Below are 20,185 nucleotides of genomic sequence, written 5' to 3' on the forward strand. Positions count from 1 at the left end.
CCCAGAGCAGAAATGGAATGGTAGCAATAATCTCACAGCAGAACTGAAGGAACTTCGGGAGGGCTTCACTGCTAACATTCATCCCACCACAAGACCATATCTATATTTTGAAAGTTATTCTAATGAAAGCAAATATCATATGGCTAATTCTCTTATGAATTTGAAACAGATTTGAATGACAAAATTCGTTGTCACAAACTTTTTAAAAAAGCACTAGACTTTATGATGTTTAATTACATTTAAACTATCATGAGCTTTCGGCATATGTAATTAAACACAAAGAACTTGAATATGTATTTCATAAGGTGTACCATGGGACAGAAAATGGCTATGACTTTAAGTATCGCAAGTGACTTCCTTGTGATTTAATTCCTATATTATCTATAGTCTGATAAAAAGCTCCTTGAGCTAAAAAAAAAAAAAAAAAATCTTCATTCGCCCAGTGCTTGCAGCTCTTAGGCACAGAGTCCCTGTGTTCAGGCAAGCCCTTTTCCTCATTCTCTCCCTGTAATGTCCTCATTAAGATTGGAGGGGAAGAGGAAATTTCCTAATACATATTGTAACAGCTATCTTCCTCATAGTCTACCACTTACGCCAGTCAAAGAAGAAAAAATATGTTCAATTTAGTGCTAAAGACTGTTTCATATTCTTTTTCATTTTATTCTATTTTTCAGACTGTATTTCCTCTGAGTCTTGATCAAGCAATACAAATGTGCTGCAATGGTGACATAAACTATTGACTAAGACTGGGAAAGTAGCTGAAATACCATCTTTCTTTGATTTTTTGCTTTCATGGTGCTCACTTTGGAATAATCAAGGAACGTATAGACAACATGAGTTTTATCATGAAGCTTCACCGACATTTTCAAAGGACGGTTATTCTGCTTACCACTTTTTGTATGGTGAGCATTATTATTTCTGCTTACTACCTGTACACTGGCCACAAGCAGGAAAATGAGCTCTCTGAGACGGCTTCAGAAGTAGACTGTGGTGACCTCCATTACCTGCCATCTAAGCTAATGGAAGTGAAGACACCGAAAGTTTCTGATGCTGCAAGGACAGAACCGATCGTCCTTGTGTTCGTGGAAAGCCAGTATTCATCCCTTGGTCAAGACATCATTATGATTCTGGAATCCAGTAGATTCCAGTATCACGTTGAGATTGCTCCTGGAAAGGGCGATCTCCCAGCACTTACAGACAAAACTAAAGGCAAATATGTCCTCATTATTTATGAGAATATTTTAAAGTATATAAATATGGATTCTTGGAACCGAAGCCTCTTAGATAAATACTGTGTAGAATATGGTGTGGGTATCATTGGATTCCACAAAATGATTGAGAAGAGCCTACAGAGCTTTCAGCTGAAAGGTTTCCCCTTTTCCATCTATGGAAACCTTGCAGTGAAAGACTGTTGCATTAATTCTCATTCTCCATTGCTCCATGTGACCAAGTCTTCTAAGCTTGAAAAGGGATCTTTACCTGGAAATGATTGGACAGTCTTTCAGATTAATCACTCAGCTTACCAACCAGTAATATTTGCCAAAGTAAAGACTCCAGAAAACCTTTCTCCTCCCATCTCTAAAGGTGCTTTTTATGCTACTGTCATCCATGACCTGGGACTGCATGATGGAATTCAACGAGTTCTTTTCGGAAACAACTTGAACTTTTGGCTGCATAAGCTCATCTTTATAGATGCCATCTCCTTCCTATCCGGGAAGAGGCTGGCTTTGTCTTTGGATAGGTACATCCTTGTGGACATAGATGATATATTTGTGGGAAAGGAGGGGACCAGAATGAACACCAATGATGTGAAGGTAAGGCTCTGTCATCTCCTGCTCAGAAATCAGTTTTCCTCTCATACTGATCACTAAGACTAAGGAGTGTCCCAGGCTGTCATACTTCCATGCCATCGCGAAACATCTGGGACAAGTCAGTGTTTTACTCTCTGGATTGATAAGAGTAGAAACCATTTTGTCTGGTTATTTTCCAGGTATTTTCTACCTGAAAAAAATGTTACTAACAGGGCTTAATCAACTTAAATATGAAATCAGAGTGAATTTGTTTTAGTGAAAATATATACTCCCACAAATTTTCAATAATTATAGATCTTACAAGTAAGCTACTTCAGATATCTTTTGGAAATCAAGTCATTTTCCCTGGCATTTTTTTGAAACTGAAAATTAGCACTAAATATGAGGAGCAATGCCTACATAAGCATTATTTATTCACATAAAAATGAAAGGATTTAAGTGGATTTCGTGAAATACTTCAATTATATATCTGAAGCTTGTGTTTCATTTAAATTAAACTGCAGTTGTTATTATGTAAAACCACTAAACTGAAAATACTCATTTAAAGGTAGCTTATTATTATGAGTTGATTATATTAAATAAGTAATTGGTTGTTTGTTACTAATAAAACTTAAAATTATATACATTTACCTTAGTTGCTAATTCAAAATATCATGGGATTTGATCTTTGTTATACTACATACTAATTTCTTTTAAAACTGAGAGACCTGATTTGTAGTTTCTAGGTTGTAAACCTTTGCAATTTTGGTAGAATATCTGCAATTAAGTCAGATGTCAAAAATATATCTTGGAGATTATTCTTTCCTCTAGACACTAAATGTCTGGGAAAGAATAGTAAGGTTGATCATCTTGGTTTAAATGAACTAAGTAAGTAGAAAAACCATTTAATGTTGTTTAAGAGATTCTAAAGGCTGAAAAGAAAAGCAAAAAATATTTCATCTTGTCATTAGTTCAGTATCTTCCTTTAGTTGAGTGGAAACTAATTCATAAGTAAATTGTATTTGTTTCCATTAAGTTTTTTTTAATTTCTTTATTTTTGATGATGATTACAGAGTGGGAAGGCTTGACGGTTAGGGAAAAGTGGGTGATCCAATAAGATTTTGGAAATCTGTTTTTGGAAGTAAAGCTGAATTAAGACTAACCTGCTAATTTAAACATTTGTTGTGTGTATAAAGATTATAAACAATATGTAGTTTCTAATTTTTACCTGTTCAAATTATGATTTATTTATACAATTCATATTTGTTATAAACTTACTTAAAATGGTCAAAACATATGGCATTTGAATATGTTAGGTAAATCTGTGAGTTTTGCATATAAGCCTTCTAATATATTCTAAAATAACAAAATATAGATGCATTTTGTGTTATAAAGATTATGTCATTTTAGGATATAAAATTAAAGGTTTATTAAACATATTAAAGAAGAAATTAACATATGAAGTTCCGGGGTTGCTTATATTTTAATATTAACATATAGAATACCGACAGATTATTTTGAATTATTTGGGATGTTAGGCTACTATTGCATTGTAATGTATAATTGTACCTCAAAACACTGATTCATTGCAGACAGTTGCCCTGAGAGAATAAGTATCCATCCATTCATTTTGCACCTAGTTATCAAATGTCTGCTGTAACTGAATCATAAACTGAGGTCCTATCCCTTTAAAAAGAGGTGATGGGAAGAGCACAGTGAAACAACAGGCTGAGCATTTATCTTTTTGTAAGTGACATGGTCATATCACATACCAGCCACTAACAGGCACCTGGGATTCAAAGATAAAATGCAGCTCTGTCTTAATAAATGTAAAGTTTTGTGGGAAAGATAAATAAGCAGAGAGTTTACAAAGTGGTGAGTACAACATCGACGATATCTGCATGTTTAAGGTAGGTCAAGGTGTGCCAAACAGTATAATGTGCACTGTGCTTAGAAATTATTGAGCACATAAGATGGAGTTATATGATGATTTGGGAAGGCAGGGCAATACCACAAACAAAAGACTTCAATTGCTTTGAACACTGGTGGGATCAAGGCTAAAGCCCAGTTGCAGTGATTTCAGGAATGGAGCTGGCTTCAATAGGAGGAAAAGGGGGGTGTCCGGTCCTTTGTGGAAAAATTTTGATATGAAGGAGAGAGAAGTTAAGCAGTGATTGCCAGGTGAACTGGTGTTAGGGTGACCAATCCACTCAGTCCTGATTTATCTAGGACTAATACGCTGAAGCTTAGGGTGTCTTGGAGTTAGCTATGGTGACTCAAATAACTGAAAAGGAAAAGAACATGAAGCATCATTAGCATAAGAAAATGTCATAGATTTGGTGTATCATAGTCCATAATTAAAGGAAATGTTTTAATGAACTTTAATAATTATTATTTATAAGCAAATATTTTCTCTTTCACGTATTAGGAAACTGAAAGAATGAGAAAACTGAAGGTTGCATAGACTGTTACTTGCAAAGTTAGAGAGATAATGCGTAACAAGTTTGAACTGTGAAACTAATTACTGCACAATTTTTTTTATTCTTTATGTAGAACAGAAACTGTTTTCCTATTGAATGGAAAGATCACCAATAGCAGTGCACTGTCAGCCTTACCCATCTAGCCATTGAATAACATGATAAATAATGCTGAATAATGTTTTAAAGAACTTCAAGGCTTTGAAAGAAACTGTGGCGCTGCACAAATGTGTGACTCTATCCCTGGATGGAGGGCCGGGGGCGGGGGCATAAAGCAGGAGGAGGCTTAAGGTTCCTGTCTTCATTAGTCCAAGAATATGCAAGCCAAGGACATTAAAAAGCCAAAGAACATTGTTTAGATAATCTAAATAGTCTTCCAAATGTCCAATTCCAATAGAAGTCAGAAAATCATGTATATATGTGTGTATGTATGTGTGTGTATATGTGTGTGTACATGTTCTATGCATGCCTTCTTGGGTTGTTGGATTATTTTTCTGATTTTACAAAATATAAGTTCCTTTTTAATAGGACCTAACCACAAAGGTCCTAAGACTAAACCTTTAGAATGGATTTGTAGAAAGGGCAAGTGATGCTTCTATCATTAAAAAAAAGTTTCTCCCACTAAACCATTTTAGTTTTACATGAAACCATCACATGGCCCAATGAACAGTAACAACCATATTCTTTTAGATACTTGAATTTACTCTTAGCCGAAGATCCATTTTATATAAAATCTGTGTGCAAGATGAATAAGATGAATAGAAGATTTGGGTAAACATAGTCATTTAGGCTTTTCTTAAACTTTGCAACTGAATACTCTTAATAAGAGACATATATAACATATATAATATGTAAAACATATATTCATAGACATATTCCTCATATCTTGATCTCTGGCTCTTTCTCCCTCTCTCCATCTTGCTTTTCCTCCCTCCCCATTTCTCTCTCTCTCTCTCTCTCTCTCTGATAACTATGCATTCCCTTTCTAACGTTGATAAACTTTCTAACATTTGCCAGATAATGAACAACAAGCCAAGTCACACTTAACTATTCTGAGCAGATGCCTCTGATTTTTTTTTCTCTGATAGACCTCTTTCAAGAGGTACTCAAATCCTTGTTCTTATCTCACAACTTCAACCTTTCACATCACTTCCTTATATTTCAATGTCTTGTACATTTCTGTTTGAGGATTAGACCTTTAAAAAAGAAACTATTTCTGAAGTGGCATCAAAAGAGAGAACACTTCTTAAATGTTTAATATAACTTCATGAGTGACTTTATCATTATTTTCCCCTCTAATGGAAGGCTCTACAATGCATAGGGAAAAGAAAGTGCTGAAAATAGAAGTAAGAAACCATAAAATCATAAGAAGTATAGTGGTATCAAGCTCAGAAGACAAACCTGGCTGACTTTCCTGCTGTTGTTTGGAGTAGACCCTACCAGGCAGTAGTTAGAGTGTAGACATATAAGCTCTGTGCTGCCTGACTTCACAAGCTCATAAGAATATTCACTACTCCAGTTAAAGAAAACTTGGAGCTTCAAAAAAAAAAAAAAAAAAAAAACACTGGAAAAGAACTTCACATACCAAACGTGTAGGGGTGGAGTGGGAGAAAGGAAGCAGCAATCAATTATTTTGTCATAAGTAAAAACAGGAGGGAGACAGATATTTTCCCAGGCTGTTCATTATTTACATGCTCTGCTTGGATGGCAAGATTTTTATTGTGTACATAGTACTTTTTCTTTCTTTGTGCCCTAAATGCCACATTCCTCTAATTCTTTTCAAGTATCTCTAATGGGTCTTATAATTTATTTGTTGACAGCCATTTTAATTGCATTCCTTTTAATTGTGAATGCATGTGTCTTTCTGATAACAATATCATAAATTTTCTACACTTATAACTGTATAGATAATTCCTTATGTGTATTTAACTGGGATGTAATTCTCTTGTTAAGATAAACTGGTTAGATCAATCTTGATAGCTGTGTTTTTACAAATCTTCAATATTGTTAGCATTTTGATTTTTGAAAGGAGGGAAGACAGTGAATGGGATGCTTGTCAACTGAAGAGATGTGTTTAATTCTTCATTCTGCTGGTAAATTGTAGATATCCCATTTGTCAATAATTGCCTCATATATTGAAGCTATGTGAAGTTCATAGATATTAATTTAATCTTTATCATTGCATAGTAAACTTGTTTCATTTTAATAATAATTTTTGCCTTTGAGTTTGCTTGCCTAATATGGCTGGCTCAACTTCCTATTTGAAAAGTATACTTTATTCCATTTTTATATGCTTTCAGTAGCTTTCTATATGTGCCTTTGCACTACAAAGAGGTCTTAAGAGCAGCATCCAGATGAATTTCACTTTTATCTACATGTGAATATTTATAAATCAGATCAGCCTACGTGAAGTTAATTAGACTATCACTGTATTTGGATTTACTGCAGCTATATTACTTTGTGCTCTATATTTGTCCAGTTTCTTCTGTTTCCTCTTTGATTTCTTCTATTACTTTTATTTGAACTGTCAATTAAATTTCATCATTCTACAGTGTATGCTATTTCTATCACTTTGGTCGTTTCTCCGAAAATATAATTAAACATAATGTGCTAACCAGGTGCTAATATTAGTACCGTAAACACCTAGTCAGAAAATATAAGGCAGTTTACCTACAGCTGTGCTGTGCCCACTCTCCTCTGCTTTCTCATTTTCTGGTTCTTGAATATGTTGCTGCTGTTTAACCCAATAAGATGCACTGCATGTTTTTTTTAACATCAGATTTTTTAAAAAAAAAATATGTATTTGAAAGGCACAGTGACAGAAATGGAGACACAGAGAAATAGAACTTCCATCCACTGATTGAATCACTAAATGGACACAAAAGCTGGAACTGAACAAGGTTAAAGCCAGGAGCCAGCAACTCCATCTGGGTGTCACACACGGGTAGCCAGAACACACATGCATGGGGCCTCATCTGCTGCTTTCTTGGGCATGTCATCAGGAAGCTGGATTAGAAGCCATGTCTCTGGAACTTGAACCAGAACTCCAATATTCCCATATTGCTAGCATTACAGGGGGAGGTTTAATAAACTAAACCACAGTGCTGGCCTCATCAGTTTGATCAGATTATCCAGATGGCTACTGTGTTCTTTGTTAACCATTACCCTTGTCCTGTCTGATAGCACTCTGTCCTCTTATTAACAAAATAGACAGGGTGATGCCACTGACATACAAGACTACTTCCAAAAGTTTATCAAAAAGTGGAATTAAAAGATTAGTTCCTTTTGGTGCAAAAAAGATTTGAAATGCATGAAATTCTTCATCATATGCATTTTAATTAACCTTCTGAAGACTGCTTGTATGCACAGATTTCATTTGTCTCCAAAATAAACTAATTTTTAAACTCATTTCCCATGAATTTACTGAATTACACATAAAATTTATATCATGTTTCTCTTTTGCTCAAAACCTTCCAGAAACTTCTAATCCCACCAAGTCTAAAAATCAAAGTTTATACAATCTTTTATCCCCTCCCCTTATCTCCCTAATCACACACCTGCTCCTTTCCCTCCCTCAGTCTGATAAAGCATGTCCCTTCCTATATCACACTTTCTCACTTGATGCATTTCCTCTCTACTATGTTCTTTCCCTTGGTGGTCCTTCTACTGTCTTCCTCTCTTCCTGACACCTCTTTTCTAGTTTCAGGGCGGAGAATTTAAACTTGGTAGTTTTTTTCGTTTGTTTCTACAAAAACTCATTGTCAGAGGTTTAAAAGCATACTACTAGATAAATACACATGAAAGATCTTCAAAAAGTTCCTGGGGAAACGTGTTCATCACAGAAAAAAACTATGTATGGGTTTCAAATTTTTAATATATAAATAACCCTATCTTTTGATTTCTTCCATAAACTTTTGAAGGATTTGAATATTTTACTTATTTATTTTGGCATGTGACTCAGTTACTACATGTCAGTTCCAGGAGGGCAAAATTTTCTCATTGGATTTGCTCAGTAAAATAGCCTCAGAACCAGAAATGTGCCTGGTTTGGCAGACATTTGTTGAATGAAAGAAATTCATTTTTGAAGTATATCCTACAGAAGTTCCTTTAATGGGAATCTATTCATAGTAAACATTGCCTTTTTGCCTCATGCCTCAAGACTACTTTTGTGGAGTTTATAATGCTTAGTTAACAGTGCCTACTGCTCATACTGCTAAGATTGAGGTTCCATGGAGTTACCTGAATACTTGTGATAGAAAACAGTATGTCCAATTCCACTGATCCCTCAGGGTTCATAATTGTCAGTAATTTAGGAAATTTGCAACTGTCCTTATAATATAAAGAAATGTTAAGTTTTCTTGTCTCTCTCCTTTTTCTCCTTTGATTTTTCTTTAGTTTGATAGGATATTTACTTATAAATGTGATGTGATATGATTATAATATAAAGCAAAATAAATCCTTCTCAATATTATTATTATCCCCATCATCTGCTAGTAACTATACAGTTATTTTAGGAAGAAATTTTGTGATTTTAAATAAGCAAATCAAATATTTTAGCAAGTGAAAAACTACTTTATATCCATGATCTACTGATACTTACTACATGGTATCAAATTTGTTGAGTCATTGTGAAATAAAATATATCTCTACTGCTACTAATGCTCAGAAGTCATTTGTAATGCAATGACACCCAAAAGGAATGAGTCCTAAATTATTTAGAGAAGGAAAACTGCTGTTACTGAACACATGAATGTATAAACAGACTATCTGGTGACTGATTATATTTGTAAGGTCTGCTGCACTGAATTCCACTCAAGTGTGAGAAAGAGGAGGGCTGTCACAGGCAGTACCAACCCCCACACAGGCAATGACACATTCCACACAGTGGATCACCAGCAAATCGCAAGAAGGGAATGCAGAGTTAAGATTTTGGTTCTAAGGATACTGAATTTAGTTCAGGAAATGATGCACATTTACTCTGTCAGTTCTTTGTTAAAATTTTCAAAGAATACATTGATAAATAACAAGATACATTTTGATGAAGTCAGAGAACAATGAGAAATTTTTACTGATTATCAGCAACTGAATTATGTCATTATCTGGGTTGTGTTTTTTTTTTTTATCATAGTACATGATTCTAGAAAATTAGTAAAAATGTAAAAGGGTCTTGTTTCATATTTATTTGCTAATGCTTTGCAGTTGTAGACCCAAAAATAGACAACAGGCTTCTCCAAAAAGGAATACTTACTGTGTGCATGTATTAAGTGCTGTACTTTCTTTGGCATTTAATGTTCACAGATTTAAGGACTAAAATGGCACTTTACATAAAGCCAAGATTTACAGACAATGAGCAACTTAACCACTATTTTACAAGTACAGCACCCCCAGGTTACAACAACGCAGTTCTACATGGTGGCAGACTGAGCTTTTCTACCCAACACAGCAGTTTCTCCCCAACAACATTCTACTTTATAATAAATTATATCGTGAAGAGTGTCTCTTATAGTTTGGTGGTTCCTGTCTGAACATTTGCCTTGGATAAACTTGTCAGCCTGAGATAAAAATTAGTACCAGTCACTTTGTGAAATGCTCTGGAGTCACACAAGCACAATGATTTGGCCAAGGTAAGGCTTACTTTCAGATTTGGGATGACAAGTTTAGCTTCCTAGACACTAATGCCTTGTTTTGGGTGCCTTGTCTGCAATTCTGGTTAGTCTTATAAATGTAGCAGTGTTCTGTGAATCAGAATGGTACAGTGACAGATACTTTTTGATGCTGAATCAATTAAAGAAATTTTCCACAAATCAGGTAAGCAAACTTTTCATATCTTAGCATGTAGTCAGATTGTAAAGTGTTAAAATGTTTTAAACAGGTATTAATAATATTTTTAAAAGCCTGCAAACAATATGGAAAAGTTAGAACAAAATTGATAAATTATAAGTCACTGGGAAACATAAATTAACAGACCAAATTTTTATACTATCACTAAAGGCCAGCATTCATAATAAACTATATACTGAAATATAAAATAGATACAAATTATAATGTTAATATAAAATATCTTTTAGTACACTTTTTAAAATACTTTTATTGGAAAGTCAGATATACAGAAAGAAAGAGAGACAGAGAATATCTTTCATCCATTGATTCACTCTCCAAGCAGCTGCGAAGGCTGGAGCTGAGCCGATCTGAAGCCAGGAGCCCAGAGCTTCTTCCTGGTCTCCCACATGGGCACAGGGTCCCAAGGCTTGGAGCCGTGCTCGGCTGCTTTCACAGGTCACAAGCAGGGAGCTAGATGGGAAGTGGGGCTGCTGGGATTAGAACCAGCTCCCATATGGGATCCTGGCATGAGCAAGGTGAAGACTTTAGCCACTAGGTTACTGCACCAGGCCCTTAGTATACTTCATGGAGTCTTTGTGGCCAAAGAAATGCAGTCATCTTTTCATTCAGCTTCTAGGTGGACCCAAAATTAATAGTGTGTACTGGAATTCTACCTTAAAAGATTATTGCTTTTCCACTTTATTATTAACAATTAATAACTGATATTAATAATTGATAGTTAATATTAATAATTGGTTAATGATTAATTCCAGATTATACAGATTACTAAAATAGCTATTATTGATTTTCCTAGTTTTGGGAAAATTACCACCATGTTTGTAGCTGAAAACAACTCTGATTTATTTTATGTTTCGGCAGTTAAGACATCTAGTATGGGTCTCAGTGGGCCAAGTTCAAGATGCCAACAAGACTCTGCTACTTTCTGAAAACTCTAGAGGAAAACGCATTGCCTTGCCTTTTATTGTCTTCTAGCATCAGGCCACACTCCTTGGTTCCTCCCATGCTTTCCTCCTCAAAGCCAGCAGTGTTGCCTCTCCTTGTGCCTTCATTCACAGCACATGCTTTATCTTAATAACAATGTGAAAGGTTCTGTGCTTTCAAGGACCCATGTGATTAGACTGGCCCACTTGAATAATTCAGAAGAAATTATCTATATTTAAGTCCCCAATCATATCTTAAAAATCTCTTTTGCCCTGTAGAGTACAGATTCATAGGTTCCAGAGCTTAGACCGTAGATATCTTGGCAAGGGAGGCTGAGGAAACATTAGCCTGTGTATCATATGCTCTTCAGGTTATCTTTCTAGCAAATTTTGTGACAGCTGAACTTTCCAAAGGACTTTACTACTATGCAACTATTCTCTTTACCAGGTAATGAAATATTGGTGGCATAAATGTGATTATATGATTAATTTGCCTCGCTAGGGCCATAACAGTTGGCTAAGTAAATTAAATTATTGTGCTCTTAAACTCATAGCACTGTAAATGATAACACTAGTTTAACAAGTACTTTCTGTACTTACATAGTTAAGAAATTTATCTCTGCAAAGATGGCTCAATTTGAGCAGATGTCTGACTATCATTAGTTATTAGTTCTCAAGCAATATTTCTAGCAGTGCATGTGTTATGAGACTAAATAGAAGATAAGTCTAAAACCCAGTTGTTTAGCACTCCTGCAGTTACTTGTGTACTAGTTACCATTTTCACTACACTTTTTTCTCCTTTCTATTTTATTCTCTTTGATTTTTATTCTTGCATCATCCTCATCGTCAGTCACTATATTTTATTTTATCACTCCTTCCCTTTTAGGAACCTCCATCGTAATTATGCCAAACTAATAACCACAATGCAGTTCTTTCTGTTTAAGTTGTTCTCCCTTTAAATCTTAGTTCCTTGGTACCGGGGTTAGTACAGTTGTGTTTTTTACTCCTACCTTAAGTTTTGTAATTTTAATTGTATATTTTTCCTCTTTGAGCTACATATTCTAATTACACTGTTTCTCCAAAAAAAAAAAAAAAAGAAGAAGAAGAAAAAAAAAATTCATGTAGAAATTTAGCCATTTTGTGACACTGAATACCGACCTATCCAAAAATAGTAATTCCTTTACTGCTCTTTATTTTGGATTCAGTAATCTATATAAACCAGAACAATATGCAAGGATTGTGACACAGTCCTGTTTTATAAATATACTTTTGTTGTCATGGACATGAAAGATAAATTTTTATTTAAGTGACCAGTGATGAACTGACTTTTAATCTGTAACTTTTATGGAAAGTGAAACTAAAAAATAAAAATTTAAATCATAAGCCTCATTTCTGAAAATAAGTTACATCAGGTTCAGGATGCTTTTTTAAGTGACTTTATCTATCATTCAGTTCATTTGTGAAGGACTGAGGGTCCTGGGAATTTAATCATGTCAATGCAATTCTTTTTATATAATTAACTGATGAAAAATACATACTCTTTAAAGGATGTTCAAGGTTAGGGAGAAAAGTAAGTAAGAATGAGATATAATTAGACTGGAAGGTGCATGCGTAATGATTTCTCATTGAAAACTTGACATAATTACTGATCTGCACTGTCCTAGCAGCAAAGCACTCTCTAACCACACTTTCTCCTCCATTTTCCTTCTAAACTTTGGTTAACTTTCCCAAACTCTCTCCTTATACACAGAACCTCAGAAAACAAACTTCCTTAACACCCAAAAATCCCTTTCTGTGGTCTTTGCTCTTGACTGAGTCACTTTTACTTCAGACACTTCTACCACTTAGTAACCACTGCATTGAGCATGCTTTGTCTTCAGGATCATATTGGAAAGTCATGTTTCATTTATGCCAGTTCTTCTCACTAATGTGTCAGGATTTTGATCCTATCTGTTGAAATTTTCCATAAGAAACTCTGCTACTGCCTACAGATAATCTAGAGACAACAGTTTTGGTACCCACCTAATTTTTCAGACATAACTGTGTGGGATGAATCTGTGGTGTTTGGCTATTGTTTCTGTTGTTAATCATCAGTTCTTTGCAATGAGGTTATGACAAAGGTGATTTGATCCTTTTCAATTGGGGAGGATGGTCGGCCACCACTGCTAGCTTCATCTGAACGTTGTCTCACTGCTTCTTCAATTTGCTTCCCATTTGTAAATGTCTGATTTATTTGTGGGCACTGCTCCATAAATTTTTTGTTCCCATGTAACATCAACTATTTAAACATTTTTTCAATCAAAACTAAAAGTTGCAGTGGGGTGTTTTTTGTTTGTTTCATTTTTAAGGATTGCTATTCCTTTTGGGCAGATTTCAAACTGATGTCTTATCCTTTGTGATGTATCAGATTTGTTGCTGTTCACATATGCTGCAACAAGTCCACATGAATTTATTGCAGTTAACAAAAAGGAAATGATTCAAATTTTCATAATATCCCTTAAAATTGCGAAGACCCCTCATACATCAGGTTCATTGCTTTAAGAGACACAGCATTTAAATTAACATAAAAAGACAACTTAGCTGATTCTCTTGAGAAAATGAATTGAGTAGTTCTGACAAAAAAAAAATCTTAAAAAGGTTACAGTTGCTGTCATTGGAGATAGTTAGAACCTACATCTTGCCAGACTTGGGTGTCTATTAAAAAAAGACCCGTGGGAAATTCTGTGTAACGTATGAACAATAATTGACAATCTTTTCCATAGAATGAAGGCACTTAATGAAAAGCCATTTTGACTTTAATATAATTGCTTTAACAAATGAATAGACAAAAGAGTTCTGCATAATTCTGCTTATCTGCCTTAGAAATGCAAAAAGTATTAAAAGGGAATAAAGAGAGATGGGAAAACATTTCCCCAATCTTTGGTATTTCTTTTCTGATACAAGGGCTTTGTTATTAATTCATTAAGGGGCAAAGGATTCATGAAAAAGAAAAGATGTTACTCATTCTTTAGTTCACTTAATTTCTAGTGGTATTGTCACTTAAAAGTTCCTAAGAACTAACTCTCATTTGCTATTCTCAGAAGAACCTGCTTCTCTTTGCCATTGAAAAAGCTCTATTTCTTTAAATAAGAGCCATTTCTAATGGAACATAGTGACAAGAGGCAGCTCATCAACCCTCTGGAACAGCTGGAAGACTCAGCAGAAGCTGGGGAGGCCTTGTTTTCAAGGCTCAGTACAAAGCAGTTGACACAGTATCAATGCAACACCCTCATGAGGAAGCAGAACTCTGGAGGGTAATTCACTGCAAGCCTTTGTTGTCAGGCCATCAACACACCTCAGATAGGTTCTTTATTATGACTGAATATAGCAGAGAAACAAAAACTGATGAATTTAAAACATTCAAGTCACTCACCTGTGACACCTTCCTGTTTTATAAATATACTTTTGTTGTCATGAACATGAAAGATAAGTTTTATTTAAAGTGACCAGTGATAAACTGATAAACTGATTTAATCTATAACTGAACAAAAAGCAAGGTGCTACAGAATTTTAAGAAATAGAATTAGACATTAGCTTCATCTTAAATATGATTTCATTCAGAGATGTTTAGAGGTGTTTACTTGCCTATCAGTTATTTTCATGAGTTTATAAACCACAAAAAAGGCAACAGAATGATAATCAAACTCTCTTCAGCTGAACAAAGGAAAAATATACTTAAATATGCACATGAAAAAAATCAGTTAACATACAGAGTAACTTCAATCAAGGGTCACGTCTAAGATTTTTGACCTGACAGAAGTATGCTCCCTGAGTGGAGAAACACAGACAAGAAGGAGAAGTATAGTATACTGCAGTGGTTCCAAGTCATGTCCATCTCCATCCTTGCTAGTGCTGGCCAGGTTACTCAACATGTGTAACAGTTTTTATTTTGTGTAAAAACTAGAACGATGATAGTACTTATCTTATAAGAATGCCTTAAAAATTAGATGGTTAAATATTTAGAATACCAGTTACTCCTCATAATACCAGTTACTAAGGAACGGCAAGCTACAAGTATTATTTTTCTACTTGTCATGTTTGTAATGGCTTTTAGATATCAAAGTAGAAATACACAAGCAATTGGGTATTCAAGTCTAGAATTGAGGGAGAAGTCAAGTGGAAAGATATAAATTGGGAACTCATTAGCATACTGATAGTATTTAAAGTGCTAGCTCCAGATGAAATTCAGCCACTAAGCTAACTGTGCCAGGCATGAGTGAGAGTGAACTCTATCCCATTCCTTTTTTAGGCAGTACCCTATTCCTACATTAATTCACAAAAGTCTCTTTTTTTCACATTAATTGTTGAATTGTAGATTACATCACATTATCTTATTGCATTGGATACAGGCTGTTTGTGAGTGCAATAATATTACAATATACAGGTACTATTTTCCAGATTGACATCATTTCATCCTATATTAAGGCAAACATGTGGTATTTAACCTTTTGGGATTGGTTCATTTCTCTTAGCATAATGGATTCCAGTTGGGCCCATTTGGCCACAAAAAATCTTGCATTTCGTTTTTTTTAATAGCTGAGTAGTATTCCATGGAGTATATGAACCATAGCTTTCTTATCCAGTCTTTTGTTGATGGGCATTTCGGTTGCTTCCAAGTTTTTACAATTATTGATTGTGCTGCTCTAAACATAGGGGTGCATGTTGGTTTCTCGTGAAACAGGTGTTTTGGATATATTCCTAGGAGTGCTATTGCTGGATCATATGGTATGCTGATTTTCAGTTGTTTGAGTGTTCGCCATACTGATTTCCATAGAGGCTGCACCAGCCTGCATTCCCACCAGCAGTGGAGTAGGGTTCCCTTTTTCCCACATCTTCGCCAGCAAGTGGTGTTGGTGGTTTTTTGTATGTGTGCCATCCTTGTTGGCGTTAGGTGGTACCTCATTGTTGTCTTAATTTGGATTTCCCTTATTGCCAAGGAGCTTGAGCATTTTTTCATATGTTTGTTTGCCATTTGGGTTTGTTCCTTTGTGAAATGTCTGCCCATTTCCCATGCCCATTTCTTGAGTGGTTTGTTTGTTTTGGTGTTTTGATTGTTCTGGAGAGCTTTGTATATTCTGGAGATTAACCCCCTATCACCTATGTAGTGTGCAAAGATCTTCTCCCATTCTGTGGGTTGCTTTTTTACTTTGTTGATTGTTTCCCTTGCTGTACAGAAGCTTCTTAGTTTGATGAAGTCCCATTTGTTTATTTTGGCCTTGATTGCTAGTGCTTTTGGTGTCCTTTTTAGGAAGTCGGGACCTACCCCTAGATCTTGCAGAGTATTTCCAAAATTTTCTTCCAAAAGTTTGAAGGTTTCTGGGTGTAGGTTTAAGTCTTTTATCCATTTAGATTTCATCTTAGTGTATGGTGAGAGATATGGGTCTATCTTCTTGTTTCTACAGGCTATCATCCAGTTGTCCCAACAGTATTTACTGAAGAGGCCTTCCCATTTGCTTTGATTGTCGTCTGTCTTTTTGTCAAAGATTAATTGGCTGTATCTATGTGGGTTTCCTTCTATTGTTTCTATTCTATTCCATTGATCCTCCTCTCTTTGTTCAAGTACCAGGCTGTTTTTTTTTTTTTAAGATTTATTCATTTTATTACAGCCAGATATACATAGAGGAGGAGAGACAGAGAGGAAGATCTTCCGTCCCATGATTCACTCCCCGAGTGAGCCGCAACGGTCCGATGCGCGCCAATCCGAAGCCAGGAACCTGGAACCTCTTCCAGGTCTCCCACGCGGGTGCAGGGTCCCAGTGCATTGGGCTGTCCTCAACTGCTTTCCCAGGCCACAAGCAGGGAGCTGGATGGGAAGCGGAGCCGCCGGGATTAGAACCGGTGCCCATATGGGATCCCGGGGCGTTCAAGGCGAGGACTTTAGCCGCTAGGCCACGCCGCCGGGCCCAAGTACCAGGCTGTTTTCATAACCATTGCCCTATAGTATGTCCAGAGGTCCGGAACTGTGATTCTCCCTGTTAAGTTCCTGTTCTTCAGAATGGTTTTAGCTATTCGTGGTTTCACAAAAGTCTCTTTTAAAGAACTGCATCACCAGCTCTTATATGTAATTCACATGTTTGCTTCCCTAACAGATTATAGGATCCTCATGATAAAATTATATGAAACATATTTTTATGTCCTTCACTGTACCTAACACAAAGCACCACGTATCAGCACCATCAGTGAGTATCTGCTGGTAAAATTATTATACATGAGCATATGAGAGGACTAGTACTGAGGACACGGAATTATTTTGCTCAAGGGAAAAAAAGATGTCGACTCAAATTATTTTATTGTCAGAATGGGAGGATGTAACTCTACTATGAAAAGCAAAGATGAGTACAGTTTCATAAGTAAATTTACCTTTCTAAAACCTGTCTTTGGTCCCACTGCAATGGCTCACTGGCTACATCCTTACCTTTCAAGCACCAAGATTCCATTTGGGTACCAGCTTGTGTCCCAGCTGTTCCACTTCCCATCCAGCTCCCTGCTTGTGGCCTGGGAAAGCAGCGGAGGATGGCCCAAAGCCTTGGGAACCTGAACCTGCATATAAGACTTGAAAGAAGCTCCTGGCTTCAAATTGCCTGAGCGCCAGCCATTGCAACCACTTGGGCAGTGACTCAGTGAATGGAAGATCTCTCTCTGTGTCTCTCTCCATAAATCTTATCTGCCTTTCCAATAAAAAATAAATAAATTTTTAAGAAATAAATAAAACCTATCTTCTGTGTGATAAACAAATACATAAAGTGATAAGATAATGAGGCTTTGACTTGAGCAAACTTCTGCACAAATCTCAGAATTCATACAGCTTGTGTGATCTTAACTCACTTGAATCCATCTCATTTTCTTTAAAATATGATAACGTCACCTACCTCAGGAAGCTTGAGGAAGTCTACATGAGTTTGTGCCTGGCAAAACTGCATTACTCAAAAACAAATATCATTTCTCATGGAAAATATTCTCTATAAAATACTATATCTCACGGAATGCTTTTTGCACTTATGCTGTATTCTCAATAGGCAGACCACAGTTATGTGTAGTTATGTACTGCCTAGCCACGGATATGCATTCTGACACATCATTCACTAGCAATGAACATACATTTTAAGACATCATTCATTAAGTTATGGCATCACTATGAAAACATCGTAGATATAACTAGTGCAAACCTAGATTATTTAGGTCAGTTATTTTGCATGACATCTTGTAGCAATCAAACCACAAAAAACACAAGATGTGTGATCATAGCTGCTATCACTAAAACATATATATGCTTACAATGGATTCTTTTGTATATAAATAAAGCTACACTCAAATTACTGAAAAACTACATAGAATGGTAAATACATAAGCTGTTAACACAGTGGTTTATTACCATTATCAAGTATTATAATGGTATGTTACATTTTTCTATAACTGGTAGTTCAGCAGTTTTGTTTACACCAGCATCACCATGAATACAGGAGTAAAGTACTGCACTATACCATCACTAGTTGATAGGTATCATTCAACTCCATGATAACCTTCATATACCACCGTGGTACCTACAGTCAGTAGCTGAATGAAGCACCAGTGTGGGGCCTGTGACTGCATCTATAAAACTCAGTTTATGCTTAAAATAGGACATCAGTTGCAAGTGGTAGATTGTGTGTGTGTGTGTGTGTGTGTGTGTGTGTATGTAAGAAACAGAGAGATCTACCATATAACAGTATACTGCTCTATAAAAATGTAGCTGAATTTTACATAAGTTTATTTATTTGTTGCCAAATGAAAATGTATGTGACAGCAGATATTTGATACATTTTTACTGATTTTTTGCTTTCACACAGACCTAACAGAATCCAGAGGCAAGGTCAGATATGCCTTTATTATTTCCTGCTCCCCAGAGGATGACTATGTTAATTAAATAAATTTAAAGGGCAAAACACATCTTTTTGTTATATCTCTATTAAGCTAGTCTTTACTTACTGATGATTGTTATGATTTATTAACTGTGAATTATTTCTCACAGTAAATTAACTCTTCTTTTCCCACTCAATTTGCCAGATATAAAAATTATATAAACTCTCAAACCTGCCAGCTGCCTTCTGAAGAATATAAATATGGAAAAAAAAATCCTGCAACATTGAACCTCAGAAGAATTTAAAAGCTTTTGTGACTCTAGTACCAACGCTCATTTTCAAGCCAGGAGCAAACATATAAATCATGTTCAGCACAGCATACCTGTCTTCAGAAAGCTGTTTAGAGCAATGTATATTTATTAGTCTTTCATGGTTTCAAGCAATGTTTTCATTGCTCTCTCCCTGTGTTTGCACTCACACACACAAATTCCTATCACAAAACCTCTCTGGTACATCGTAAAACACAGCCTTTGGGCATGATCATTTTCTCACTTACATCCTTGTGCCACTGCTTTCAGATAGTACCTTTAAAATGATACCTTTTGCTGTCCATGGATGTTTACAAGTTTCCTTTTGCCACTTGTCAAGAACTGTGAAGAGACTGAGATTTCACTTGCAAATCAAATATTCAGCCTGTCACAGATGCATTGGTGCTGGCAGGAGGTGTAACATTTCTGGGTCAGTGCAAAATGATTTTATCACTCAAAAAACCAGAGTAGCCAGACATCGACATTTGAGCTGGTACTCTGAGTTCCAGGTCCTACAAAGTGATGTGAAAAGGACCAGGTAATACCTGCACATGAAACAAACTACATTACAAAAGAAGAATTCTAAATATTGATAATCCACATACTTAAAATGAGCAGGAAGCAGGAAGATCTTTGCCCTAGAAATAGATGTCTTTTTGTACCGAAAAGCAGGCTCTTGGAAAATACCAGAAATGACTTTCTTTAAAATGAAAATTGTTTTTGCATTGAGCTCAATTTATTTAACTTTCTCCTAGTAGATGAGATAGTCCATGTACAGTTCTTAGCAATGATCTCAAAAAACGTTGTGTCCATTTCTCAGTAAGTGCTAGTTTTAATTAGAATCATCAATTAATATGTTGTGATGAGGTAATTAAAATATCTCTCCTGAAAAACCACAACCATATGTACCTTTGAGTTGTGTTGGTATAAAATTATAAGTCATTATCAAGCAAATCAATAGGAATTATCTAG

At 35.6% G+C, this 20,185-nt stretch overlaps 1 protein-coding gene across 1 annotated transcript in view; it reads left to right on the top strand.

Annotated features, from left to right (window-relative positions):
• The first annotated feature begins 833 nt into the window (after positions 1–833).
• The window catches only part of LOC101534656 (N-deacetylase and N-sulfotransferase 3), a 151,235-nt gene continuing 131,883 nt past the window's right edge, over positions 834–20,185 (top strand). Inside the window, exon 1 of the mRNA XM_058666962.1 lies at positions 834–1,814. Coding sequence (XP_058522945.1) covers positions 834–1,814 — 981 coding nt within the window. The remainder of the gene's footprint in view (positions 1,815–20,185) is intronic.

This window comes from Ochotona princeps, chromosome 7 (assembly GCF_030435755.1).
Source record: "Ochotona princeps isolate mOchPri1 chromosome 7, mOchPri1.hap1, whole genome shotgun sequence".
NCBI classification, from domain to species: Eukaryota; Metazoa; Chordata; class Mammalia; order Lagomorpha; family Ochotonidae; genus Ochotona; species Ochotona princeps.